The 25,145-nt window shown below is 44.0% G+C and overlaps 3 protein-coding genes across 5 annotated transcripts in view; 1 reads left to right on the top strand and 2 right to left on the bottom strand.

Annotated features, from left to right (window-relative positions):
• Positions 1-2,851: 2,851 nt before the first annotated feature.
• LOC115738284 (IRK-interacting protein) lies at positions 2,852-5,486 on the bottom strand. The gene is made up of 2 exons (XM_030670873.2): positions 4,851-5,486; positions 2,852-4,400 (listed from the first exon to the last, which is right to left on the bottom strand). The coding sequence occupies exons 1-2, from the start codon at positions 5,082-5,084 to the stop codon at positions 2,859-2,861; spliced, it is 1,776 nt and encodes a 591-aa protein (XP_030526733.1). The 5' UTR covers positions 5,085-5,486; the 3' UTR covers positions 2,852-2,858.
• Positions 5,487-17,200: 11,714 nt separating this feature from the next.
• LOC115738286 (histone H3.2) lies at positions 17,201-17,863 on the top strand. Its single transcript, XM_030670875.2, has one exon. It carries the CDS (start codon positions 17,300-17,302, stop codon positions 17,708-17,710), a length of 411 nt encoding a protein of 136 aa, XP_030526735.1. The 5' UTR covers positions 17,201-17,299; the 3' UTR covers positions 17,711-17,863.
• Positions 17,864-22,464: 4,601 nt separating this feature from the next.
• LOC115738285 overlaps positions 22,465-25,145 on the bottom strand; it is a 7,420-nt gene continuing 4,739 nt past the window's right edge. For all 3 annotated transcript variants that reach the window (XM_048284636.1, XM_048284638.1, XM_048284637.1), the window contains 3 exons: positions 23,864-24,147; positions 23,339-23,566; positions 22,465-23,242 (listed from right to left, as the gene is read on the bottom strand). In XM_048284636.1, the coding sequence (XP_048140593.1) occupies positions 22,724-23,242; positions 23,339-23,566; positions 23,864-24,147 (1,031 nt within the window). In that variant the 3' untranslated portion in view covers positions 22,465-22,723. The remainder of the gene's footprint in view (positions 23,243-23,338; positions 23,567-23,863; positions 24,148-25,145) is intronic.

The following is a 25,145-nucleotide window of genomic DNA, read 5'->3' as shown; positions in this document are numbered from 1 at the left end:
TGGAGGTCGACGTTGTCATCAATGGAGCTATGAGGTGGTGATTGGTAGTAGCCAATTCATGGACCTGTTCATGCATGTGAGACGTCTCAATATGGTGTCAAGATGCGACGCAACATAAAAATACGAATGAAGCATCGGGATAACGCGTGATATTACGTCAATGTGTAAATTTAGCGAAGATCCACGACAGACAATGAGTGTAAACGGATAAGGGCATTCCACTTTTAGATTCGAACTTCACCATCCCATGCTCAAATCGAGGAAGAGTAACAATGAGGAGACGTCATCCAGTCTCGGAGGAAAGTCACCAATTGGGGCTATAACAGAAGTTTCCTTAACCTGAAGTGCAACCCCCCACCCCCCTCCAAAAAAAAGTACAAAGATGTGCTCGAATGGACCCCACATGACACCGACCATGGTCGTCATCGTGATTCAGATCGAATTGGGATTGGGATCGGGTGAGACCGCCGGGTTGAGCCGTCGGGGCGACCCCATGAGCTCTCATCGGGACACGCTTCTTCCGATCGTCGTGGGTCACGTTGTAGAGTCGCCGATCAGCTGACGTGCGAGCATATATTATGCGATAAATAGAAACGCGATTAGTGAGAATCGAAGTTGACGGAGCTTGTCGGGTCCTCTAATTTCTTGTTCATTAAAAAGTAGGAGATGACACAGATACAGGTATGGGGTCAAATCCAAAGCCCAGTTCTTTAGATTTTCAATCAATAGGACCACAAAATAAGTTGGCTGGAAAAAGTGGAAAGCGACGTCGTCTTCCCTCCGTCCGTTGGACGGTGAGGGACTTGGTCGCGAAAGCGATCCGCAACCAACTGATTGATAATGAACGCCGGTCCAATTTATGAATTCACGGCTTTTATATTTATTTATTTATTTTTGTTTTAGTCTTTGCCTTATTTAAAAGCTTCGCAAAAATTTGATCGATGAAATATGTAATTCATTATAACCATTGCACATCACTTCTCCATCAAATTAAAATAAAAAAAGTTCATGTCGTAGGTCGTCTCAATTTGTGACTCTACTTTAAATATTCGGTGCTTTCGTATCGCCATATAGGATAACAGGTATTTAATTTTTTAGATTTACGTGGAAACATAGGCATTGAAAACAAAATAAAAATCCGATTATTCTCTCTCTTCCTCCTCCATCTACAGCTACCTTGGGTCGGACGTCCGTGCCTCCACTTCTGTCGCCATTGGTAGAGTTGCTGGCGCCACATCCAAGCCAAGCCACCCTAGGCCATTGCGCCCATGTACTAGCCGGTCATGGCCGGATATGAAAGTTACGGTCGGGATCTTGACCTTTGCCCGTCATCGCCGGCTACGAAGGCATGCCTCATTGTCATGGCTTTAGATCCAGAGGCCGGATCTAGAAGACCTCGCCTGTTGCGTCCATGGACAAGCTAGTGGTGGTCGGATCTAGAGGCACGGCGGCATTGGCCCGGTCGAGTGGCGCTACGGTCATGGCGGGGCAATGGGCTCAAGGATGGAGGTTGCGGCAACTTGGGCGGCAAAATTACAATTTAGATTCCGAAGTCCATGGATGGTCGACTAGAGTGGTGGTTCTGGATGGAGGAGGAAGAGAGAGATAAAACAATAATAAATTTTTTTAGCTTCTTGCTAAGTTGATCTTAAGTAGAAAATTGGATATGAGTAAATAAACATATGTCGCATCAACCGTTGATATGTGCGATATGAGTATCTTCTCGAGTGGTTCCATAGCATCACATCAAATGTCGATGTACGCCCATTTTTTATTCACATCTATCATAAATTACCGGTGATACCTCTAAAGAGAGAGAAAAGTTATGTTTATTCCCGATCACTATCCATGTGTCAATCTATAATTGAATCACACATAAATGCATGCCACATCGGCAGCTGACGTGGCGTCATGGAACCACCCAATACTTTACTTTCCCATGAGTGAGAGACAATTCTTATATAGCAGTATCTGGGCTTTAAAATTTGGGCTTTCTTTAAACAAATTCAGCTGTAGTTCTTGCCACCAAGCTTCGGCCGTTTGGGATATGAGGCGTGTTGGGCTTTTGTGGGCTAAACCGGTTCAATCCCAGAGCGATGATGCAGAAATGGTTAATGGGTTGTATCCTAATCTGAATCAGAACAATCACACAAATAATAGAAAATAAGATGACGCACCGTTTAATCAGGTTCACTCCAGAATACGGCTACGTCCTGCAAAGAGATTTTACTATGATTTAGGTTTACAGCCGCACAACTCATTACAATGATCTCTCATACGAGCACAATATATATGACCTTAAAATGGGTCCAAAACCTAAACCTATCCAAATCCCTTTGATCGACCAAATTAAACACAAGCTTAAACCCATTGTTGTTTTGGGAGCGCTGCCCCCGCCCGCTCAACCGTCACTAGATCAAAGACTTGAGTTCTTCCAAAGAATGTTGGAAGTGAGCGAAGAAAGTTGCTTCAAGGAGCTCTGTCATGAGATGGTTATGGAGGCCAATTACCATTTCCAGCATCCCTCCGGTAAGTTTTTTTTTTTTTCCTGTCCCGAGCTCGAACACGGCAACACAATCGGCGGCAATCGTCAATAATGACAAGCGGTTTGTCGAGCGACGATTCCCGCTCTCTACCAGAAGAGCCAGGACATGAATTCGCATACAAAGACTTCGAGCGCTTTCCTGTTCTACCGTTGCACGAGGATGGGAATTGAAGCAAATAAACAGAACACCCTTCTTTCCATTTATTGGCACGCACCGTGAAGAATCACAGACTTTTATCCGACGTCGAAATCGATCGCAAAACAAGTGAATAAACAAAGGGTACAGACGGCGAAAAGCCGTTTTTGTAATTGCTTATGATCCTGATCTGTACCTGCAAAGAACTTTGCATCTCAGCACCCCATCGCGAACGTAAAACCCGGGCATCACCATGATCTTCACCCGGCCTGAACTGTGCTGTCTCTGCCGATCCACGAATACGTCCTCCATGTAGTGCGGATCGAAACTTCCGTTGTCTTCGACCCTCAAAATCCCGATCGGCGGGCTGAAAGAGAAGGCGAGGAGATGGAGCAGCCATATGCATTTGGCGGCCACAAAGAAGGCTTGCAGGAGTTGCTCCGGCCACGGTCTGGTCCAATTCAGGGTCGTGATGATGCAACTCATCTTCTGGTCGCAGAACTTGCTGAACTCTTCGCTGTAGTACTTAGTGCCCTTCCTCAGAACTTCGTTCCAGCTCAAGTTCCTGAGGGCAACGAACGATGCGAACTGCGCTTGGCGATCCTGTTGAGGGTCTAGGATCTTAGGCGAACCGTTCTTCTGGAACACGCAGTTCTCGAAGTCCTGGTAAAGCGATTGGTTTATTATGGCTTCCAGATGGTACAACACCGCCTTCGAGTTCCTTGGGTTCAGAGAAAGCTTATGCGGCCGGAGCAGCGTATTCAAATTGTCCATTAGCGTACTGTCCGCCTCTTCGATCTGCCCGACTAAGGTTTTGCAAAATTGCTTCACTGATAACCTAGATTCAGCCACTATCTGCAAGAAGCCCTCGGTCATTACTTCCTCGCTCACCGGCATCAAGCTTTCTTCGCTCCCATTTGCGGAATTCCCCTTTGGGGGAAACGTCCCGGGCTTATCGGAAATTTGAGACTCCTTCGATTGTGTCGCCTGCCTCAAAGCCTTCTTGAGCCCCTCACAATAAGTCTCCAAGTACTCCAGTTTCTGCCTCAGCTCCCCCAGCGAAGATTTCATCTCAGCCACCTCCATCAGCGCCGCATCTCTATGCTCATTTGCCTCGATCAGCTCTTTCTTCAGTGCTTCGATCGAAACCATCTCCAAGTCCTTGAAAATCTGAGATACTTCCTCGGATTCGGTTCGGTTGGGGGAATTCTCGTTCTTATGCTTCTTCTTGAGTCGAGGGAGCAACCACGAAAGGAAGACTCCCCGGTTCTTGGTGTGCGAATGAGCCGATGAGAGAGGATTCATAAGCGGCACAACAATGTTGGAGTTCTTGTTGGTCCTGGTGACATTCTCCGGTCCGGAGGTTATGACCGCGGGCTTGCACCTATTGCAGGACGATACGGATTTCAAATCGTCCATGCTCTTTCTCCTGCACGACTTGTAGAAATCGGTCCTTGGGGAGGTCTTGGGGATGGCCAAGTTGTTCGCACAAGAGCCGGTGACCGACTTCTGATCATCGGTGGGACACACGTGGGATTCTAAGCTCGCCAGATGGGAATGGAAGCCCTTTCTTGAAGACGAATTTTCCTTCCGGTAGTCGGACAGAACACTTCCGTCGATACTCCCCTGTCCCAGCCCAATTTCGTCCCAAGTTTCCGACATTGTTCGACCTTTCAACGGAATCTGAGGGTACCCTGGCAAGGGGTCGTCTTCATAGCTCTGTCAAAACCTTTAGAATTCAGCTCACCGGAACTAAGTTTGGGGCATCAAGCTTCGTGAAGATAAATATTCAACAAATTTACGCCTTCTTTTTCTTAAGAAAGAAGCAAAGGAATAGAATACACTACTCCATACAGAGAGGCCAGACGAACCAACATAGCCACTTAAAATTCAAAGCAGTCTAAAAAAACTAAAATCGAGACATGAAGTGAATCCCCGCGACAATGAAGGGTCCGCACAATTTCCAATTACGCAAGCAAAGCACAAACTTTGCATTCTCTGGCTCGCTCAGCATTGGAGAAATAAAGGGAAAAGGGAAACTCACAAGCACCCAAATTCACCAGTAGCACATGCAGCATAACTTCAATAACAAGTCAGTGAAAAGCCAAAAAATATGAAACTAAGAACTAATTTCCGAGAGAAAAGAAAGAAGCAGAAGAAAAAGCTTACGGGTGTGAAGACAGGGTAGTCTTGAGCAGAGAGATGAGAGGAGGCGGCGGAGTTAGGAACAGGGGAGGCAGCAGCGAATCTGAGGTTGGCGGGGCTGTTGCCCTGCATGAGAGCGGCGTGAAGAGCCCGGAGCTCGAAAGCCTTGGCAATGGCGGCCTGTATCTCTTGCCTGCTGACCTCCTGCTGGCCCTTGTTGTGGTCGCCAAATATTTGAGACAGAGTCGACGCAGCCATGAGACGGAGGAGGGGAGGGAGAAGGAAGAAAAAAAACAGAGCAAAGGACGGTGGTGGAGCATGTAACTCCAGCTAATACAACAAAAGGAAGAGTCCTTCAGAAAACAAAAAAGGCCCAGAAAATTTGTTCTTCAGTGATGGCTCAGAGAGAGAGAGAGAGAGAGAGAGAGAGAGAGAGATTTGGGCATGTGGGTATCCAACGGCTGGATTGGGTTCTGCAGATAGATATGGTGATAATATCCAGTGAAGAATCTTGGACAACCAGAAATTCACAGAGAGAGAGAGAGAGAGAGAGAGAGAGAGTTTTGCAATTCTTCAGGAGGTTTTGTCTCTGTCCATGGAAGATAAATGGAAGGAGAGTGAAGCAGAGAGAGAGAGAGAGAGAGAGGCCAAAAGAGAGGGGAGAGGGACGAGTGGTTTGCACTCCATTACCAGAGCTAAGAGACAGCCACTGTGTGGGGGCAGATTCACGAAACTGCCCCTTGCAAGTCTCCTAGGATGTGCACAGCAGGACTTTCTTTTTTTTTTGGATGAACAGGACTTTTTTTTTTTTTGTCAGGATGAACAGGACATTGAATTGGATCAAATTTGAACATTCGCAAGCGTCTGATGAACCACTGTGACCCATGATTGCCATTTGGTACTACATGGCCATCATCATACGTTCCACTACAAAGTCTTAGGATGATGGCGTGGGTGGGTGTTCGAGTGCACTTTTGGCGGCCTTTAGAAGCCCCTTGCGCTGTGGGTTGGGGGCAATCATGTCATGCATTGCGCTGGTGGAACCAAAAAGCCTCCATACCTTTTCGATTCATTTCAACACGCACCAGGACTCGTTAGCAGCCGAAACCGGAGAGGCTTCACAAAGACGTCGAATCCCCGAATCGAGAACATCGTTCTTTCGCCTCGCCAAAAATCGCGGTCAGGGCCGACTCCAAGAGCAACGAGTTCCAGCTCTTCGTTAACCTCTTTAGGGGTCGTGTTCGAGACCTTCTCAGAGTGCCCATTAAGGCCAGCATCGGGGAAAAATTTCGCAACCGGGTTTTCAAAGTTCTTGCAATCTGTCGAGACTATATGGAGTTCATTGCAACATCAAAATTCAAGAGTACATTCTGATTGTGCACCAATTTCCTCCTGTCCTAGTGCATTGGAAGCCCCCGAAAAGTTGGCATTTTTGGAGGGTAACAGCGTAAATAAGAATCCAATGAGCTGTCCAATTTCATTTTCTTCTTTCTCAAGTGGGGGACCTAATGTTTGGATCCCTTGCAGCTCACTAGAAGCTAGAATTGCCTGTGACATCCCAAATATGTATTTTTTTTTTTTTTTTTGCATTTCAAGTCCCAATTATTGGAATTTTGTAGAAGTGATCGGTTCCCGATCCGGTCCGGCTCCCGAGCGGTTCCATTGGACCGGACACATGCCAAAAGAAAAATATGCATCATTCCTAACATGGAGCACATGAGCTTGGTTACTTTCAAAAAATAAAACAAAGTGTAACTAAAAAGGCTTCTACATAGAAGAATAAAAAATAGAGAGTGCCAATAACTTCTCAATTTGGTAAAATTTTTTGGACACCCTTAACGAGTAAAGAGAGGGTAACTTTTTTAAATAAAAAAAAATTTCGATCGGTCCAGTCCGGGTGGTCCGGTCCTAGGACCCAAGAATCGGGAACCGGACCACCAGTCCCGGTCCGGTCTAGGCGGTCCCGATTCGAGTGGTCCGATTTGCTCAGTCCTAGAATTTTGTGCTGGTCCATTTTGGAATAGCTTGCAAGGAAGGCAAGGGCATTTTTGGGAGAGAATAAATAGAACATAGTACGAGGTTAACTTAGGAATAATATAACTGGAAATGGAATTCCAGGTAGGACGGGGGAAAATGTTGAATAATGAGTCCGTTTCCTTTCTATAACCACTTCGCTTAGAAAAAAAATCAAAACTTTATTAGAAACTTCCTTAGTCTAATCTACTTGAAAATTTTTAGCTTTCTAAGCCAACCACCCCCCCCTCCTACCAAAAAGCTACCCGGATTTGTCAACCTCCACATGCAAAAAGCTTCTTCAATCTTTGCTCAATCAACGACATTATGTTTTATAATATGTCAGCGTACAACTTTTTACCAGTAGTAGGTTCAATTTTTCAGTTGGGTAGAACCCCATTTGCATTTTAACCTTAAAAAAGAAAAAAGAAAAAACCCCACCGTTTTTTTATTCCAGCGTGGCGAGCGTGAATTCGGGTTGAAAATTGACCCCTGAGAAATTGGGTCGAAAAATCGATCCGTTATGAATTCGGCTGCAAAGTTACAGATAAATTACGTGACGTTTCAACGTGGTCACAAGATTTAGAGTACAGCAAAAATTTCGAATCATTAAAAAAAAATTTAAATGAGGAAAAAAAAAAGTGGGCTCAAATGAAATTTATTTTGCTGTCCATTTTGATCATTTCGAGTTGTCACGTTCAAAACAACCAAAACCATTCATTTCCTTCAAAAAAAAGACAAAGCCACGTGGTATTTTCATAATGCATGAGCAAATTAGAGAAAACCCAACACCCGACATGCGTTTATCGACAAAGGAATCTACTGAACTTGTTCTTTTGTTCATCCCACCACAACATCGACAGAGTGAATATAATTCCTTCCACTCTCGCATAAAGACAGCTATCATCCAAAAACTCACATATTGTCATTGCTTTTTTTGGTCCTAACATCCGAAAATTTTCCAATGAAATTCCCTTTTTATGACCATGGGCACGGCCAAAATTAGCCGGTTATTTAGAGGGGAACCCGCCCGGCAGCCCGCCCCAGTGACCCTCCGATTAAATCCGAATTTCTCGGGACAGGATTCGAACCCACGATCATTTGTTTCCAAGCCGGAAAGGATAGGAAAACCCCGAACCGATGAGAAAGTGCGTCTCTGGATAAAAAGACACCCACTTCGCTAAAGAAAGAAATAGATAATCTATACTAGAGATTTCGAGACATGACGAATCCCGAAACCGAGCCAAAATCCCATCCCTAGCACGAGTACCTAACTCAATTTGCGACGCCGTCTTGATTACCAAATGGAATCGTAATTCGATCACAGCAAGTTGTCGATGTTCATGTTGAAATGTATTGTAAATCGAGGGAAAAAGAAAGAAAGAAGGGGAACGAGGACTGCTCTTTGGCTGTGGCCTACCGCTTGTTGTCATATCTACATGTGCAATTTGGATGCTTTAGCTCTAGGGCTTGCGTGTGGGGAAGGAGACAAAGAACCGTAACCTCCATTATAAAGCCAAAACGCAACTTCCGATCGATACCGAACCCCTCCCTTTTTTTTTTTTTTTGTTTGTTTGTCTGGGTCTGTCCTTGAGTTCAATCATGTCCCAAAAAAGAAGAAAAAGAAAACATTCACCTGCTCCACTAGCAAGGGGGAAGATCGATAGGTAAGACAACATTCACCTGCTACATTTGATCGTTTGGATCTCTTGCCACGTAAGACTGAATAAGATAAGAAATTTAATGATTTTATCATATTTTATTTATTATTTGGTGAACTGCAGATATAAAGTTTGATAAGTAGAGGCAAGACGCAATTGAGATCGACTGCTTTTCTGAAACATCAGAATGCTTTAAGAATTATTTAGTGATGAGTTCTGATGAGCGAGTTATTGTCGAGTATAGGCATGTGCCATCTAAATTCGGGCACAACATCGATCGAGCAGATCCAATAGAACCAAGAGTCTTTATTTGGAGTCGAATCCTTTGAGAATGACATGCTGGCCTTGCTCATTGTCTTGTCGAGTGAGTAAACAAATGCTGAACCACAAAATTATTTAGTCTTTTTTTGCAAGTTGGATACGCACTCATGCACCTTGAAAGTTGATGATCAACCCCGAGTTCTTCATAACATATCGAGACCCCTTTCGAATGTTGAAAAAGTTCAAGCGATTAAAGAATGAGGGATATGATCTCATATCACCCAAAATATCGATTAAAGAATGAGATCGTGGAGATACCCCGCTTCGATCACACATGGCGATCACCGCCGCAGGAGAGGCGGTGGTTGCGGAAAAACCCTGATTCTACTCATGTTTGCTCTATTGAAAAAATCCTATATGGGTCTATTTCACCCCCTTATGATATTTTTATATGGGCCATATCCCCTATATCTCTCTTTATCCTATCATGGACATCTATCAAATATTTGATATGATGAAATATATTATATGCTAATTTTTATCCCGACGACCAAACATAACACACACTTGGCAATCGCCGCCGCCGAAGAGGCGGCCCGGTGCGAAGGAGAGGCGGTGGTTGCAAAAAAAATCAGATTATACTCGTGTCAACTCTATTGAAAAAATCCAATCCGGGTTTGTTTCACCCCCTTATGATATATATATCTCTCTATATCTCTCTTTATCCTATCATGGACATCTACCAAATATATAATATGATAAAATATATTATATACTGATTTTTATCCTAATGACCAAACATGACATAAATTGTTAAGTTATTGGAGTAGATTCTTGCTTCATGCTTGGATAGGATGATTATCTATATAGTTGTTCGTAATATAAAGTCCGACGTATAATATGTAATTTTGGAGAAAAGTGTAAAAAAAGTCCCGAACCTATTGTATTGGTACCGATTCAGTACTAAACCTTTTAATTTGACCAATTTAATCTCAAACATATTACATTAATATCAATTAATCTAGTTTTGACTGATATAGCCGAGTCTCCAAATTGTGACAGAGAATTCAACCCAAGGCTCATGAAAATCATTAAGCCTTGTCAATAGGAGGGTGGGAGTGGGAGAGGGAGGATTGAGCGAGTTAGGGTTTTATGGAGCTTTTATATCTAATGTGTAAAGACATACAGGGCACAACGCACATTCGATGTGTGTTGGATGAACTCGGAGACGTGGCATGGGACCAAGTGGCCCGGTCCCCTCGCTCATTCCTCGTCTCAACCTAAGAACAATAAGGACAATACTACATTCGTTGCAATTGATTCGCCCCCGATATGGTATAATCTTGTTGCATACTCAATTTGATCCAACAATTTACTCACTTCCAGCACCCATATGTTACATACTATTCACAAGAGGCGTCACCAATAATTAAGCCGTCTGGTGTGACCTTCTACTCTTAAAGTTTCCAAGCTTTGAAGACAACCTTATCAATAACCTATCTTAAAATGAAAAATAAAAGGAAGATCGAAAGGAAAAAATAATAATAATGTAACCTAGGCCGGCGACATGTTCGTAGACTAGCAACTGCTTGCTTATGTACTTGGGTTGGTTCCATGTGCGGTTCGAAATAATTCATTTTTTGTTGTCTTTTTGTTACCTTTTTGCCAACTTTTGAAGAACTTCAATGTTAAACGGCCGACAAACTTCGTTCGTTTCCGACCAAAAAAAAAAAAAAAAAAAAAAAAAAACTTCGTTCGTTTTGATGTAGCACGAAGATAGGTTGAATAGTTGGGTCCATTCCAGGCAATGTGGGGAGTTCCATCGTCGACGGACTTTGACTAGTCATGAAGAAAAAGCATGACCAGCTTTGTTTTACTGTCGCATGCCAAAGAAAAAGTATTGAAAGAATTAGAGAAATAAACTGCGTGAATAATTGTCCAAAAATTCATAAAATTTGTCGTAAGGCCGTCAATTTAGTTTTAAAATTTTCGATTTAGCCAATTTAGTCATCAATTTTTTGATGATTTGCTAGTATAGTCATTTTGGCAATTACTCGATTAGGCTCACACAAGATCTGCTCGAATCAGGTATTAGCAAGCTCGAGCCCAACCCTCCCAAATACTCAAGCTAGACTCAACGGACCCAAAAACGACGAAGCCGAGTATGACCCGGGGGTCGAACTCGAATAGCGGCTCGGCTCACTTCGACCCCGAATTAATTTGTTCGATGCCTTTCGCGCTCTCAAAGATTAGAAAGACAGGGTAGAAACACGAGAAAGGAGAAGGGCTTCGCAGCCTTTTTATCTTCTTCTTTTCGCCTGTCCCGAAACGAAATTTTACAGGAACAACACAGGTAGCGACAAAGACGAATCGATGCAACCAAGACACATCGGCGAAAATTCTGCCTTTTTCCGCAAGGCGAAAGAGACATTGCGCTTCCATCTAAAATCAGGTTATAAACTTATAATTTGTTCTTGGAGCTTCGCTTCGTGCTGCAAATTCGTTCTTTTCTTAGGAAAGACTTGTCTCCGAGCAGAGAAAGAAAGAAAGAAAAGGTTGTTCATTGCTTTCCTCGATGGGAATTTGTCCTCCGCGGTTTGTTCGCTTTCCAGCAAAAGCGGATTCCGTCATGGCCATCCATCCCCCCTCCTCTTCCGCTGCTAACTTAACCACGGTAATTAGTTTCGCTAGGTTGCGAGTTCCCTTGTGTCGTTGTCCCCGTCCGACCTGTTTCGGTGTCCATGTCGTAACGACTATCGGAGGTGGAGCCACAGCATTTTTACCGGGGCGAGAAAGCAAGTGAGGGCCCGAGATGAAGGTGTGTCGAGCTAAGTCGAACCATGGTATGGTGGATCGTACATTTGGGCTTGACGGAACTCGAAAATTGGAGATTGAATGTTGAGATCGGAGTTCGATTCACACGCTTCACATTGAGCTCATGTCGACCAAGAAAGTTGATCTTAGATTCGCACTTAAAAAACAAATGTGCAAATTCTTATACCAAGTTCAAGCTCAATGTCATTCAATCTTGTGCTGCATGCCCCAACTCGACTCTACCGAAACTTTTTATTAATTGATAGATACAAAAGGGCGAGGGAGGGGCGACACTCTTCGACGATAATTGCGACAAGAGTCTCACACCCATCATGACATAACTACTCCATACCACTCGCGATCTGAAGCTTCGAGTTTGATCGGTCGAGCTTCGATATCCAAGCCGAAGCTCGATATTGAAGCCTCGATAGCCTGTTCAAGCTTTGATTTTCCAAACTCAAGCTCCACTCAGATGAGTTCTCAACAAACTCTGAGTTCGGCTCAACTCGACTTAGTTAGTCATCTAGTATCACCTCGAAACTTGAATTAAGCCCGAACTGGAGCCCTACTCAAAGCTCGAATCATGCTCTTCTGCCCCAAGGATGAATACAGAGGACAACAAAAACAGTAACGAAGCGAATCGGTCCGACCAAGACACATTGCGAAATTCGGTTTTTTTGTTTTTTTGTTTTTTTTGCGAAAGCGAAAGCGACATGACGCTTCGATCTAACATGTAAACTATTGTTCTTCTTGGCATTTCGCTTTTTAGAACTACGAAATGCTGCAATTTTCACCATTTTTCTTAGAAAGAGAACAGTCTCGAAGTGAAAAAAAAAAAAATAAGAAAAAGTTGGTCCATTGCTTTCCTCGTGTAATGCTATGCGATTTGTCCTTCCCGGTTTGTTCGCTTTCCGGCAAAAGCAGATTCCCTTATGGCCGTCAGCTTTTTTTTTTTTGGTAGTTTATATGTGTACTTATGTATAGTTTGATATGTGTTTGTACTGATTATGTTGACTAGTTTATTAAGTAACTTGATAAGCATCTCTAGTAAAGCCAATGGCATTCGGCACTACTTTAAACACCCGTCAAATTGGTAGATCGAGTCAGCCGGGTTTGGGTCCGATCGAAAATGACCCGATATAAATTTACTCCGTTTTGACTCATTTTCTTACAATACAAATCTAGTTATTCATACCTAACTCAATACATATTGCTCAAATATTTGCATATTTAACCCAATTTAGAAAACTCATACCCATATTTAGGAGTGAGCGAGGGTGAGATCGAATGATGGCGAGAAAATGTAAAAAGAGAGTCTAGGTGGATTGGAGTAAGTTATGAACTCGTTTAACACCCAAATCAAGTGTTTCATTATTCTAAACCTATTCATGACCCATTCAATACAACCTATCAAATATGGATTAAGAAATGTATTTATGACCTATTTTTTAAGGTCGTAAGTTATCTTGTATCGTTATCTAGCTGAACCTTTTTTTTTTTTTTTTGGTACTATTACAATTATCGAGTATGAAGCCACGACGTTCTAGCAATGCTCAAAATGATTTAGGGCCTAATGTAGAGGTGCAGTTGAGCTTAGTCGAGTTGAGGTATTGCGAAATACTTCTTTGACAATACTATTAGGATCAGTACACTCTCAACCATAGATTCACACATCATCACCGCTTCTTTTACATAAAACACCAATTAATTGAGAGATCACGTGATCATAAATAACCGACAATACTTGTCGATCGTCAGGCTAGCGGCTTCCTTGAGGTATTATGGTGCATTGTGTATTTGGGCTCAACAAAACTTGAGAATAGGAAACATAACGTTCGGATTGGAATTGAATTCAAGTTAGTTGCCCTATCTCAAGCTCAAGCAGAGAAATGTAATATCATATGCTTAATATTGAGCTCAACTCGACTTAGAAAATTGATTTTAGATACGAACTAAAAGAAGAGTAGAAATTCATGTGCAGCTTTATCGTTATAGTACATAAAGCATGAATCGATAATATAATAAAAAACTCAATTAGATTTGTGAGCTGCTTCAGCTATAATTTTACTAAGTGAAAATGGCAGAGACGGGTAACCAACACTAAATGACTCATCGACAGTAAGAATCTCACACCCATTACAAAACATCCAGATTGACCTATGACTACTCCGCACCAATTGCGACCCGGGTTCTACATCCTCCCCAGCAAGTAGTACAGAACGAGATAAAAGAGATTCACCCACGACATGAATCAAACTTGTGACTTCATAGAAGACAGCTAAGCCTTTTTCCCACGAGGCCAATTATCTCAATGGCCACTTTCCTTCTACCTGAAATAATCGCACGACCGAGCTTTTGAGCAACTCTATTTATGACCATTACCAAACATAAGATCAACTCGATATGATGCTCTCTATCGAGTTACTTTGACTTGGACTCGAATTCCATGATAAATGGAAAATGAACTTGAATAACTCAATGGAGATCTCTTAGTATTTGCAGCGATCGTGGCATATGGATTACCTTGTGAAAATGTAACGCCCCCGTTTTATAGGCCTCCAACTTTGTGGACCACTCGCAACCGGCCTAGGTGCACAAATTAAAGGGCAGAAGGAGGAGGGGCTGCTCATTCCTTCATTTAACAGTTGGGCCAGGTAGGACCATGCCCAAAACCATTACTGCCTTTCCTTTTAGGTCTTAATGGAACGAAGGCCCATTCTTTTCTGGAGTCCCCTCATTGAACAAAACCTGGCCCAAATCCAGCAATTCTTCTCCAGTTTGTTTTAAAACTCCAGCTCATCGGACTCCCTATCTTTTTAAAAGAAGACCACATTTGCATCTTCTTTTCACCGACTGCTCCTTCCCTTTTCGTGTGCACCGCCAGCAACTAGTGACTTCCTCTCGTTCAACCAACGTTTGCACAACCAAGACCGACGTTTTCTGCCGTCTTCTACTCGATACACGCACAACTCAGCTACTACCACTCCTCAAGGCAAGTAAGGTTCTAACCCATTTACTAGATTATGTAATGGGTGTCGGGTGGAGGGAAGACGAACGAGTTGGGTGATTTCGGTTGGGGGTGCTGGGGCTGCTTGTGAGGGAAAAGGGGGCGTGTGCATGTTCTGTGGGTGCAACGGTGAGGTGAAATTCTGTGCCGTGGCTGCAGTGGATGTGAGCGACTAAATTGGGTCCTCTCCGACTGAAATTCCTGAAGTTAGTGTGCGGGTGCTTTTAGTCGGGTTCTGTCCAGTCGCATTGTAGCATTGCCCGTTGTTCAAAACTAGTTTTTATGGACGTAATTGGACTGTCTCGGGTGTTGGTTTGTCGCGGAGTTGTCACCGGTAGTTGCGGATGGGTGGCGCCGGGACTGATTTTATGTGCGAGAGAGCGTGAAATGCTGTGGAATCATCGAGAAAATATGTCAGGATCGGAAATTTGGAATTTGCGGGTGCGATCAGAGAACAAAAGCTTGGGTGACCGAAACGTAAGAGCACGAGTCCGCAAAAAAAAAATGTTGGTCTCGGTGCCGAGAGGGGACAATGAGGGACAAAGTGAGGTTTTAGAATGTAAAGAACTAAAGATCTAGTAGTTGAAAGACACGAGTGGGGAGGGGACTTGATGATATGGCAGTAGTGGTTAATTGAATGGGATGCTTAGGTTGACTGGGCTAGTGTAGGGGTAGCATCACAAAGACGTGAAGGTATGGACCCTTGTTGGACAAGTAGTTGGAAGGATTGAAATGTACAGATTCCAGTTTTGCTGGAAGAATAATAGGGTCTGTGAATGTGGCTGATGAACAGTAAAAAGTAGCAAGAGTCTGAGTTGGGAACAAATGCATCACGTGGTATAGTCTAATTGATGACGATTGAGGCAATCATGGTTAAATTAGAAGTGCTATTAGAAATGTATGCGTATGTTAACGTGTGTTGCTTGGTAATGTGCCTTGGTATGTTGAATGTTGCATAGCATAAACATGCATTCAAGGAGCGGCATTGAGGAAAACTCAAATGAATGGGCTGTGTGCCCGGTTATACCCCATGGAGTTTATGGGAAAACCTTACTGTGTGATCTAGGTAGTCCTACTGTGTAATTTGAGCGGTCCTGTTGTGTGATCTGGACCCGTCTTTGTGGTGGAACGAGACGTTAAACCGAGTGCACGAATACATGACATGTATTAGCATCATTCACATATGAGTACATGAATATTATGCGTGATGAGCGAGATGGGCATGTCGAGTGATTTGTTTGGTTAAACACTTCTACCTATTCACTTCTTTATACAATTTAATCGATGATTTAGAACTCTGACTTGTTGAGTTACCTCACCCCTCTTCGTTGACCTTTTTTTAGGTAAGTGACATGCACTTGTTAGGGTGTCGGAGCTGAGGTTTTAAGGTCGGGCTACTACCGCAGGCGGTATTTGAGAGGGAGGATCGAGGGTACGAGTCGTTACAGAAAATTTGTGGAATTTCATATTGTAACTTGAGCTTTTCCACTTCAACACAGTCAATGTAAAAGTGTCAAATTTGTAGATGTCAATATGTAAATTTCATATTGTTCCAAGATGGGATTGGACCAGATTGGGAGCCCCCTCACTTCTACCCACCACCACCACCACCACCACCACCACCATGACCGTGGCCAAGGACCTAAAAGGGCTGATGGCGATGGTCGCCACCGTCCCTTTATGGTCATTCGCTAGATGCTTATCAAATTTTACCTCGTGAAGTTTTTTATGGTCACCCGGTAATGTTGTCCAAATCCAGAATTGGCATCCATTAGCTATTGCTACCATCCATTCCTACTACTACAAAATAGTAGGTGGTTGAATCAGCTACTGCTTACCCCAATTGGAGGGAGAATTCATAGGACGATCAAAATCAAGCATCATATATCCGACCTACGTGAGAGACGTGGGCAAAGCAACAAACTCGACATCGGTCGAAACCTTCTTGGAAGCATTGACACCAGTTTTGCCTATGCCGATTCATCAACTCGCAAGTCGTCTATTGATGAGGGTGGTGCCACCTAAGAGCGAGGGCTCCGACAACTACATCGGACCATTGCCAAGGTAGCTTGACTACCCCTCACCACCACCTCGTGTTCTCCTCTCCCCTCTCTTGATGGTGGCCGATGGCGGCCGCCGCTCCGGACAGTTGGGGCCTAATCTCTCCATCTCTCATCCTTTTGATTTTTATGTTGTTTTAGCAAATGTTTGAGGAGTTCTTCGACATGACATTTCCCTTGCAATAAAAAATTTAATATTTTATTATTGTTTAGTCATATTTGTCACTAGGAATTTCAATTTTTTTTCCCACTTATTGAAGAGAGATAACCTTTCCAAATATTTGTCAAAGGCAAAACAAATTAGTCAGTCAAAAATTTTCACACCCCAGCGCGACATCCCGCGCGACACTTCGTCCGGGCGCGCCCCCATTGGTCGCTTTGCTGTCCTGACGGATCGCGATCCGCATGACTCCAGTCTTAACAGATCTCACCCGTCGAATCAGTCCACAATCGAACGGCCAGATCTCCTCCCTCTCCTCGAAACGTTTTCGAATCACGAAACTTTGCCTCTCCCGCCTCGCTCGCTTCTTCTTCTTCTTCTTCTTTATATATCTTCCTTCACTCGCGAAAGAAAGCAGATTCACTCGCCTTCTCTCTATTTTCCCGAGAAAAAGAAAAACCGCCCCCTAGAAAAGGAAAGAAAGTTCGCCGATCGGAATGGCTCGCACGAAGCAGACGGCTCGGAAGTCCACCGGGGGCAAGGCCCCGAGGAAGCAGCTGGCGACCAAGGCGGCGAGGAAGTCGGCCCCGGCGACCGGGGGCGTGAAGAAGCCGCACAGGTTCAGGCCTGGGACGGTGGCGCTGAGGGAGATCAGGAAGTACCAGAAGAGCACGGAGCTGCTGATCCGGAAGCTGCCCTTCCAGCGGCTGGTGAGGGAGATCGCCCAGGACTTCAAGACCGACCTCCGGTTCCAGAGCAGCGCCGTCGCGGCCCTCCAGGAGGCGGCGGAGGCGTACCTCGTCGGGCTGTTCGAGGACACCAACCTGTGCGCGATCCACGCCAAGCGCGTCACGATCATGCCCAAGGACATCCAGCTCGCCAGGAGGATCCGAGGAGAGAGGGCTTAGTAAAAGGAAATGTGGTTAGATCGTCATCGTTACAGGGGATGTTTTGATTGTAGCAGGCGAGGCTGATTTCTCTTTTAGCTTAGTAATGAAGAATTTGAATCGGTGTTATGCAGATGTACATGTTTGGCCATTAATGGAATGTGGGTTTGCTTCCCTTTGACTTACTGGCAAATTTCTGTGCTTTTCAGTATTCATGGGTTTGATTCTGTGAATTGATGTTCTTGGAAGACAAGATGATGGTCTGGTTTGTCTGGAGAACAATAGAAAATCACATGATTGTAACTGTGTTTTCTGATCACTGAGATGATTCCAAGGAATTGACAATGTTCAGGATCGAATTTAAGTCTACTCCTTTCTTGTGCGAATGCAGAAATTTACGTAAACCTTGTGGGTAGCCAATCATGCCAGAAGTTTTCTGTTTGACCTGCAAATAGTTCTCCCTGGAAACTCTCATGAATTGAAAGCTGAATTATGAAACTCGATCTCGAACTGTCCAAGTAACATTCATATGTTAATGACTTGTGATTGGCAATGGCAACTTTCTAGATGGTCTGAGTTATGACTGGCGAATTTGGTGATTTGAGGGTTTTGTTTACTAATGCTATCTGCCTTCTGCCACAAGCTTGAACAATCTGAACGTAGCCCCTTTTTATTGAAGTGGGTTCAGTATTGAGGAGCATGGCTAGAGTCTCTGCCAGAAAATGAAAGCACATATTCTGTAAAGATTCGATCCCTTGATCGTACCAGAGCTATGAAAAAGGAAAAAAAAAAAGGAAAAAAGATGATGCAGGGAGTTGTGTTTGTCGGACGGATGATGATATAAGCGGGCTGCTTAATCTCTGAAGCATCAGCTCGCAGCTGTTATTGACATAGAAAATCAATCGCGGTTAGCATAAAACCTGTCATCACCTGGAAGTGGACAAGCCACACTGCTCTTATGATAGTTCCCTGAAAACATTACCTGGGAATTGGCCGTGTTTGCAACTTGCAGTAGAACTTCCAATCCTTGAATTCTTAGCGAGGCTTGTCTGATTTTCACTATGTGAATTGCCGCAGCATGAAGCACTCATGGTGCTAACAAAAACCGATGGCAACGATCACCACTGCGACAATGGCTGGGATCCAAGACAAGGATGCCGCATCTCGATACCTGCGTGGTTAGTGTCAGCCCAATAAGGAACACTTTCTCTCTGAACGACGCCTGATTGGATGGACTAACCTACATATCATCAGGTGCTTTCTTTTAACAGTCAAACATTTTGTTAGTCAGTTCTTCAGAGAAACCATGATTTGGAGACGACCATATGCTCATTCGATCGATCCTGATGATGCTAAAGAATGCTGCGAGGAAGAGAAACGCTCGACAAACCCTGCAGTGGCTCTAATGCACTCTTCCACACTGATGCCTGGTGAGAGTTTGGATCCGTAAACAGGATATGTCAAAATCACTCCAATCCGTTTCGATCGTAACATCCGTAAGGGCCCCGATATTACAGCTTTTCCAACAGCTCTTGCCTTCAATGCGTTATCTCGATCTTCCTGCGTCATGCAGCACACAACCTCGCGCCCCAATGAAGGGTCGGTGTTGTGGAAAGCGGAAGAGGCCGCATGTGAAGAGGAAATAACAGATCACGTACCTTTCCCGTCAACATGTCCAGTGAATTCACATGAGCGATGTCCTCTTGACAGAAAACAACGGGTGCATACTCTCTTCTTGAACAGGCCGGCTGTCAAAGGTCGTATCCCTTATCTTCCATCCGTGCCGTCTCTAAAAAATTTCCCTCTCGGAATGAGCCGCCCGTTCTGCATAACGTGCGGAAGTAGCACTATCCATGTAGCTCGCAAGAGCCTCTCGCATCTTTAAGCAGAAGAATCATTAACATGAGTGGCGTTATGTAATGCAGATAAAAGGAGATCATCTGATGCATCCCATGTGCTATCCGTCAAGATTTCTATCCACTCCCCACGGTTTGGTTTAGAACAGAACTGAACCCCAATTCTCTGCCTACTGCTTCTAGGTTTGGATCTGCAGCACCACGTCCACTATCTAACTCATGTTGAGCGAAGGTCAGCCAGCAATCTGCGCACGATGGTGGGCTCAAATGGTAAAGAAGGCAGCGTGCACGTCATCGCTGCTGTGATATCACTGTGAGTAGTCACCATCTAAAAGGACTTCGCAGTGTGGTCCATTCCGTGCGGTGCCCGGTGCAAACATCATCCAGAACAAGTAAGAGTTTCCGGCCGATTAGTTCTTCTGAGTCTCGGTTGAAGAAGATTCAGGTCCTTAATATCCCAAGTCAGCATAGCTATTGCTTCTGGGATCGTTTTGGTATTCAAATAAACGGCAAAAGTACGGGAGTGTCAATATTTGTGTAAGGTGCTCATTTTAGTATCAATATATTTTTTTAATTATTTAAGTACTAATTTTTTTAAAAAATGGTTATTTCAGTGCCAACTCCAACGAGTTTCGCCGAAAATCCTATGTGACGTCCACGTGGCTCGCCGGAACTTCCGAGTTAGCAATAAAAAAAAAGCAAAACATTAAAAACATTAAAAAAAAGTCAAAAAATTTAAAAAAGAAGAAGAAGAAGTCGGGTGCAGCGGCGAGGGCTCCGCCCCCACCATTGCAAGCAACGGCTGATGAGGGGTGGCAGATGGCTGAGGGGGTTCGTCGACGCCAAGGCCTCGCCGAGGTCGGCGAGGCCCGACCGTTGCCGACCTTGCAAACCCACGACGAGGCCGACCTCACCCGGATCTAGGTGAGGTCGAGCCTCGCCGTAGCGGGGCATGGCCAGCCTTGCCAAGCGGTCGTTGGGCGAGGCCGGCTATGCCTAGCCCCGTCGACCTTGCCCAGATCTAGGCAAGGTCGACCTCACTGTGGGTTTGCGAGGCCAACCACGGTCGGGCCTCACCGACCCCGACGAGGCCTTGGCAGGGGTCGCTAGGGTTCGATGACCCCCCCTTGGCCATCCCCCACCTCTCGCCGACCGTTGCCGGCGATGGTGGGGGTGGCCGCAGCAAGAGCTCACAACTCTCGCGGCTGCAAACTTACGGTTCCTTTTTTATTTTATTTTATTTTTATTTTTTTTGTAGGCTATTTTCTGCTTAATTTAAAAAAAAATAATTATTTTTAAGTTGAACCACCACATGGCGTCCACGTGAACGCCACATGGGTTGATTTTTTTTAAAAGAATTGACACATAACATTAAAAATTTAATAAAAAATGCCATGTGTAATATTTGATTTGAATGAGCACTTAAATAATCATTTTTGATCGGAATTGGCACTTCGGTGATCGTTTTTTCTCCGATTTGGTACTTAAGTTATCCAAAAAAAAATATTAGCTATCTAAAGTGAGCGCCGTACATAAATATTGACATTTTTGCTGTACTTTTGCCTCAAATAAACATCTAACCTGTTCGAGACAGAGATCCAAACTCTGAAGTCAGAATACTCCTCCGCTCTGTTATCGTTGTAGACAGAGTGAGTAAGCCCGATCCCAGGGACAGCGACGATAGAAATCACGCATATTGGGTCAGCCGGCGCATCATCATCGGACAGAACAAGCTGACTATCGTCTCCATATCTTCGTCTCTACCATAGATGTTAGGCTCCTGCATCAAAGACGTCGTCGGGGACGTGTGCAATGTCTGTGCACCCAGTTCTATGACGCCAAAGGCATCTCTTTGCCTTGCCAGAGGCTCTAATCTGTCGAGCATGTCTTCTAGCAATTTGCTTCTCGATCCACCTCTTAGCCTCCTCGGTGAATCTCTGTCTTCAATAGCGTTCAAAAGATTCTGAGCCTCGGCAACGGTTTCTTCTAGCTGGTTTAGCCACCCTTTTGCAGTCAGGTCTGTAATATGCTTATGCTGCGCATCAGACACCACCGGCTCAGAGAATACGAGGCTTGCCTTTAGCTTCTTCAGCAGAACTTGCTCGTCGTTCCGTCTCCAGACATAGTCTATCAACCTGCGGGAAGCCAATCTGTCGAGTAGTATCTGGAGCGAAGCGGAGAGGACGGCTCCACCAACTACAGCTACTGCCGTGCCAAAGTCTAAGCTTTGCTAACGGAGGATGAGGGAACACTTGAGATCAGCTTCAGAAATCAAAGGTGTTTCTAGCGTTACTTCATGGAAAAGACACAGGAAAAGAGCTCAATTCTTGACGAACTGCCCTGGCCCTCTGCTTCCTCTCGATTGCAACACTAGTTTATCTTTCTTGCTTGCTCTTGTTGCTTCCATAGTTGCTTCAGACATATTCAACAAAGAAGACATTTCCTAGGACCCCGCACCATGCCGCCAAGTCGTCGAATCAATGTTTCTTTATTACTCAGTATCTGTATGATCGACTGTGGATTGACATACCCTGTTAATATACTGATTTCACTAATTTGATCAAGTAAACTAGCCTTCACTCCTAACATGATGCCTACTCCAATACAAAAAATCATCCGCAGACATTTAACACGTAAGCAACAGAAAGACAGTATAACTAAACAAATCGATCGACTGTGCAAGAGAACAAAGATGTTCACAGTCTCTAGTCTTTGTCAATAGCAAGCCTCAAGACTTCACACTCCATCACCTCCACAACTTTCCATGAACTTCACAGAAAGCACCGCGCCCTTCAGAGCCGGTCTATTCTCACGCTCGGCTGCGACTAGAAATATACCAGTTCTGACAATTCATCCTACGGTTGTCTATAATTCTCCATAGGACAGTAAGTTTTACAGATCACCTATGGTCGGAATAAATTGAACAATCTGCAAAATAGATGGAATTCCACACAAACCAAATTTTGCCTTCCAGGCTTAGCAGCTATGTACAACTGTTTTCCAGCTATAAATGTCACCAGTGATGGCTCATATGCTTGGGACAGTAAAAGTTTTTCCCCTCCTCTTCAAGTATTGAAAAATAAACATAGTCAGAATACATATATCCTCATGGGGATTTTTCCTCTCTACCTATGTGCACATTGTGATAAACTAGGAATCGAGTATGGAGCCGGTTTTTTCAGACCCAATTATTTGGAAGAGCAAAATCATGGAACCTAAAGGACGCCTCGCCAGCCGTGTCGCGCTCGAGCCTGTACTGCGGGTTATCGTTGATCACAATGTCGTCGTCTGATAAATCGAAAGGCAGAGGCTGCACTTGGTTCTCATTGGGTTGCTGCGACAAGTGTGCTTCGGGTGGTCCCAAGGCCATGGCAGGCGGCCGTGAGTGGGCCATCCTTAACCTCGAGCTGCCTCTGCTCATGGGGACGAGCGAGCGGTCCCATAGGAAGATGTGCATGAGGATGGGCACCTTGGCATGGCGGTGCAAGGAGAGCTTCTGGCTCAGAGAGACCGTGTCATAGCATCGGACTGCTCCAGTCGATGAGACAATCCAAGGGAGGACTTTCTGGTTCGATACTCTTGAGACGACAAGAAGCCTAGATGAGCTAGTCGCCTCGCGATACAGATTGCTAAGCCCTGACCGGGTTGAGGGTACATTTTCATCACCATCTATGACTGTTGATATATAAATAAACCCCTGAAATTTTACAATAGTACAAAAAGAAGTGGGATTTAAAAAGTATGAAAAACGTTATAAGTATCAGAAGAGGCATGAGAAATTAGGATACCGTACTTCCTCTGTTCGGCTTATGGCGAAGCCAAGCTTTGTGTCACCTTCCTGTAGTTTAATCTCTATAGGAAACTCTCCTCCTAGAGCAGCAAACCAGAGACGAACTGCCCTCACGACACCAATGTCTACCCCATGATAGTCCTCGAACCCGTATAGACTAGCATTGGCGAGATTGGACAAGTCAGATAATGAGCTAGCGTTTACAGTGGAAGAAGCCGTCTCTCCTGATATCTGTAACAATCCATATACACAGTAATTCGAAGCAACATCAATTCCAAATCTAAAAGAAAAAGAGAGAAAAAAACACCATCTCAGGAAATATGTTACGGCAGTCATATGGACAAGTATGGACCCAAGTGTCTGTGAGCCTGACTTCATAGTCACTACAACTTGAAGATCCGGAAATATATGAATGGACAAAGTACCTTGATTTACTTAAATGCTTCAAGAAAGTGGCCCTAGAAACTTGTAAGGCAAACACATGCAGCTTTTTAACGTGAAATTTTGGTTTAAGAATCAGAAGTTTACCTTGGTAAGCAGGGATTCGGTCTGTATGTTCATGAAGACAATCGGTACCCCAGACTGCTGGGACGCATTGAGCCAAGCATTTGCTCTAGCAAGTGTGTCTTCTAGGTCATTATAACGAGATGCAACCTGATCAGAGGCTTTTGGAAGGAAAAGTATGGAGAGAAAGCAGCTTGAATTGGGAACCAAAAGCAACTCATGCATTTTGCGGTCCCATCGGTAGGAAACGTATCCATCTTGAAGCTGGATCCTGGACAGTGCATTTACAATCCTTGTACTCCTTGAAGCTGCAAATTACAATAAACATCTCAAAGTGCATGAAGAAGCAGATAGCAGCAGAAAAAGAACCTTGCAATCTCTAAGAAATAACCATGCAAAGGATTAATATTCTTCCCAACAGAAAATTAGTTTTTCCTGCCAAGAATCTATTCAAGTAGTACTACCTTCTATAAAGAACGGTAAATGAGGGAAAGAAGTTCAACTCTCAATCTTGAAACTTGTGTTTCCACAAGGCAAGTTTGACACTTGCACCGATTACGACGCAAAACTGGAAAGGCAAAAGAAATATTCTGAGCAGAAGTTTTCTGCTGCTAAATTTGTAGCTGTTCTTCCGCAAAAATAACTAAAACCAGTCACATTCAAAGTATATCATTTCAACTATGAGTGTGAGGCTTTTCAGAAAGCGAATAACATGGAGCCCTCACGTCATATACTTGTCGCTGGCAAACTGATAAATGATATAGAAGCAAGATGCGCAATCAATGAGGTCAACTATATACATATGGGTCAAAAGAGATCAACTATAGTTTGTATCATGAATTTATCAGCAAGATTGTTCTGTCTGCAAGTGAGATAAGATAGTGCTCAAATGATTACTGATGCAATTAGTTCCTTGTCAGGTATATTTTGATTTGATGGACCAAAAACACAATGAAGTGAAAAATCACATGATCCTCACAGAAATGGAAGGTATATATAACAGCACAACCCTCTCTCTTGGCGTAACTTATAATTATCCCCGACACGTGTATGTTTACTGATAAGATTATAACTTCACAGTTCATCTAAGCTCCATTCAATCGGTTGTGAGAGTGTGGTTGGACTTCAGGTGAAGACTTCATTGTTTTGAATGATAGGCATCAGACTTAAAATGGACAATCCCCTTGCACCTTTTCATTGGGTTATGGCTTTTTAAAACAGAATATCCTTCTTACAATGAGTACGATTCCAACCATGCTCTTCAGTTTATATTGGGAACAATGAAGAGGATAGATGGGCATTTCTT

This window comes from Rhodamnia argentea, chromosome 8, assembly GCF_020921035.1.
Source record: "Rhodamnia argentea isolate NSW1041297 chromosome 8, ASM2092103v1, whole genome shotgun sequence".
Lineage (NCBI taxonomy): Eukaryota > Viridiplantae > Streptophyta > Magnoliopsida > Myrtales > Myrtaceae > Rhodamnia > Rhodamnia argentea.
Note: the sequence above shows the minus strand (reverse complement) of the source record. Positions and strands in the feature narration are given on the sequence as shown.

Bases quoted from the DNA above. Each gene is read 5' to 3' on its own strand.
- LOC115738286 (XM_030670875.2), top strand. From the start codon at position 17,300: ATGGCTCGCACGAAGCAGACGGCTCGGAAGTCCACCGGGGGCAAGGCC.
- LOC115738284 (XM_030670873.2), bottom strand. From the start codon at position 5,084: ATGGCTGCGTCGACTCTGTCTCAAATATTTGGCGACCACAACAAGGGC. The intron at 4,401-4,850 runs GTAAGCTTTTTC...AGGTTTTGACAG, and splicing joins ACTACCCTGTCTTCACACCC to AGCTATGAAGACGACCCCTT.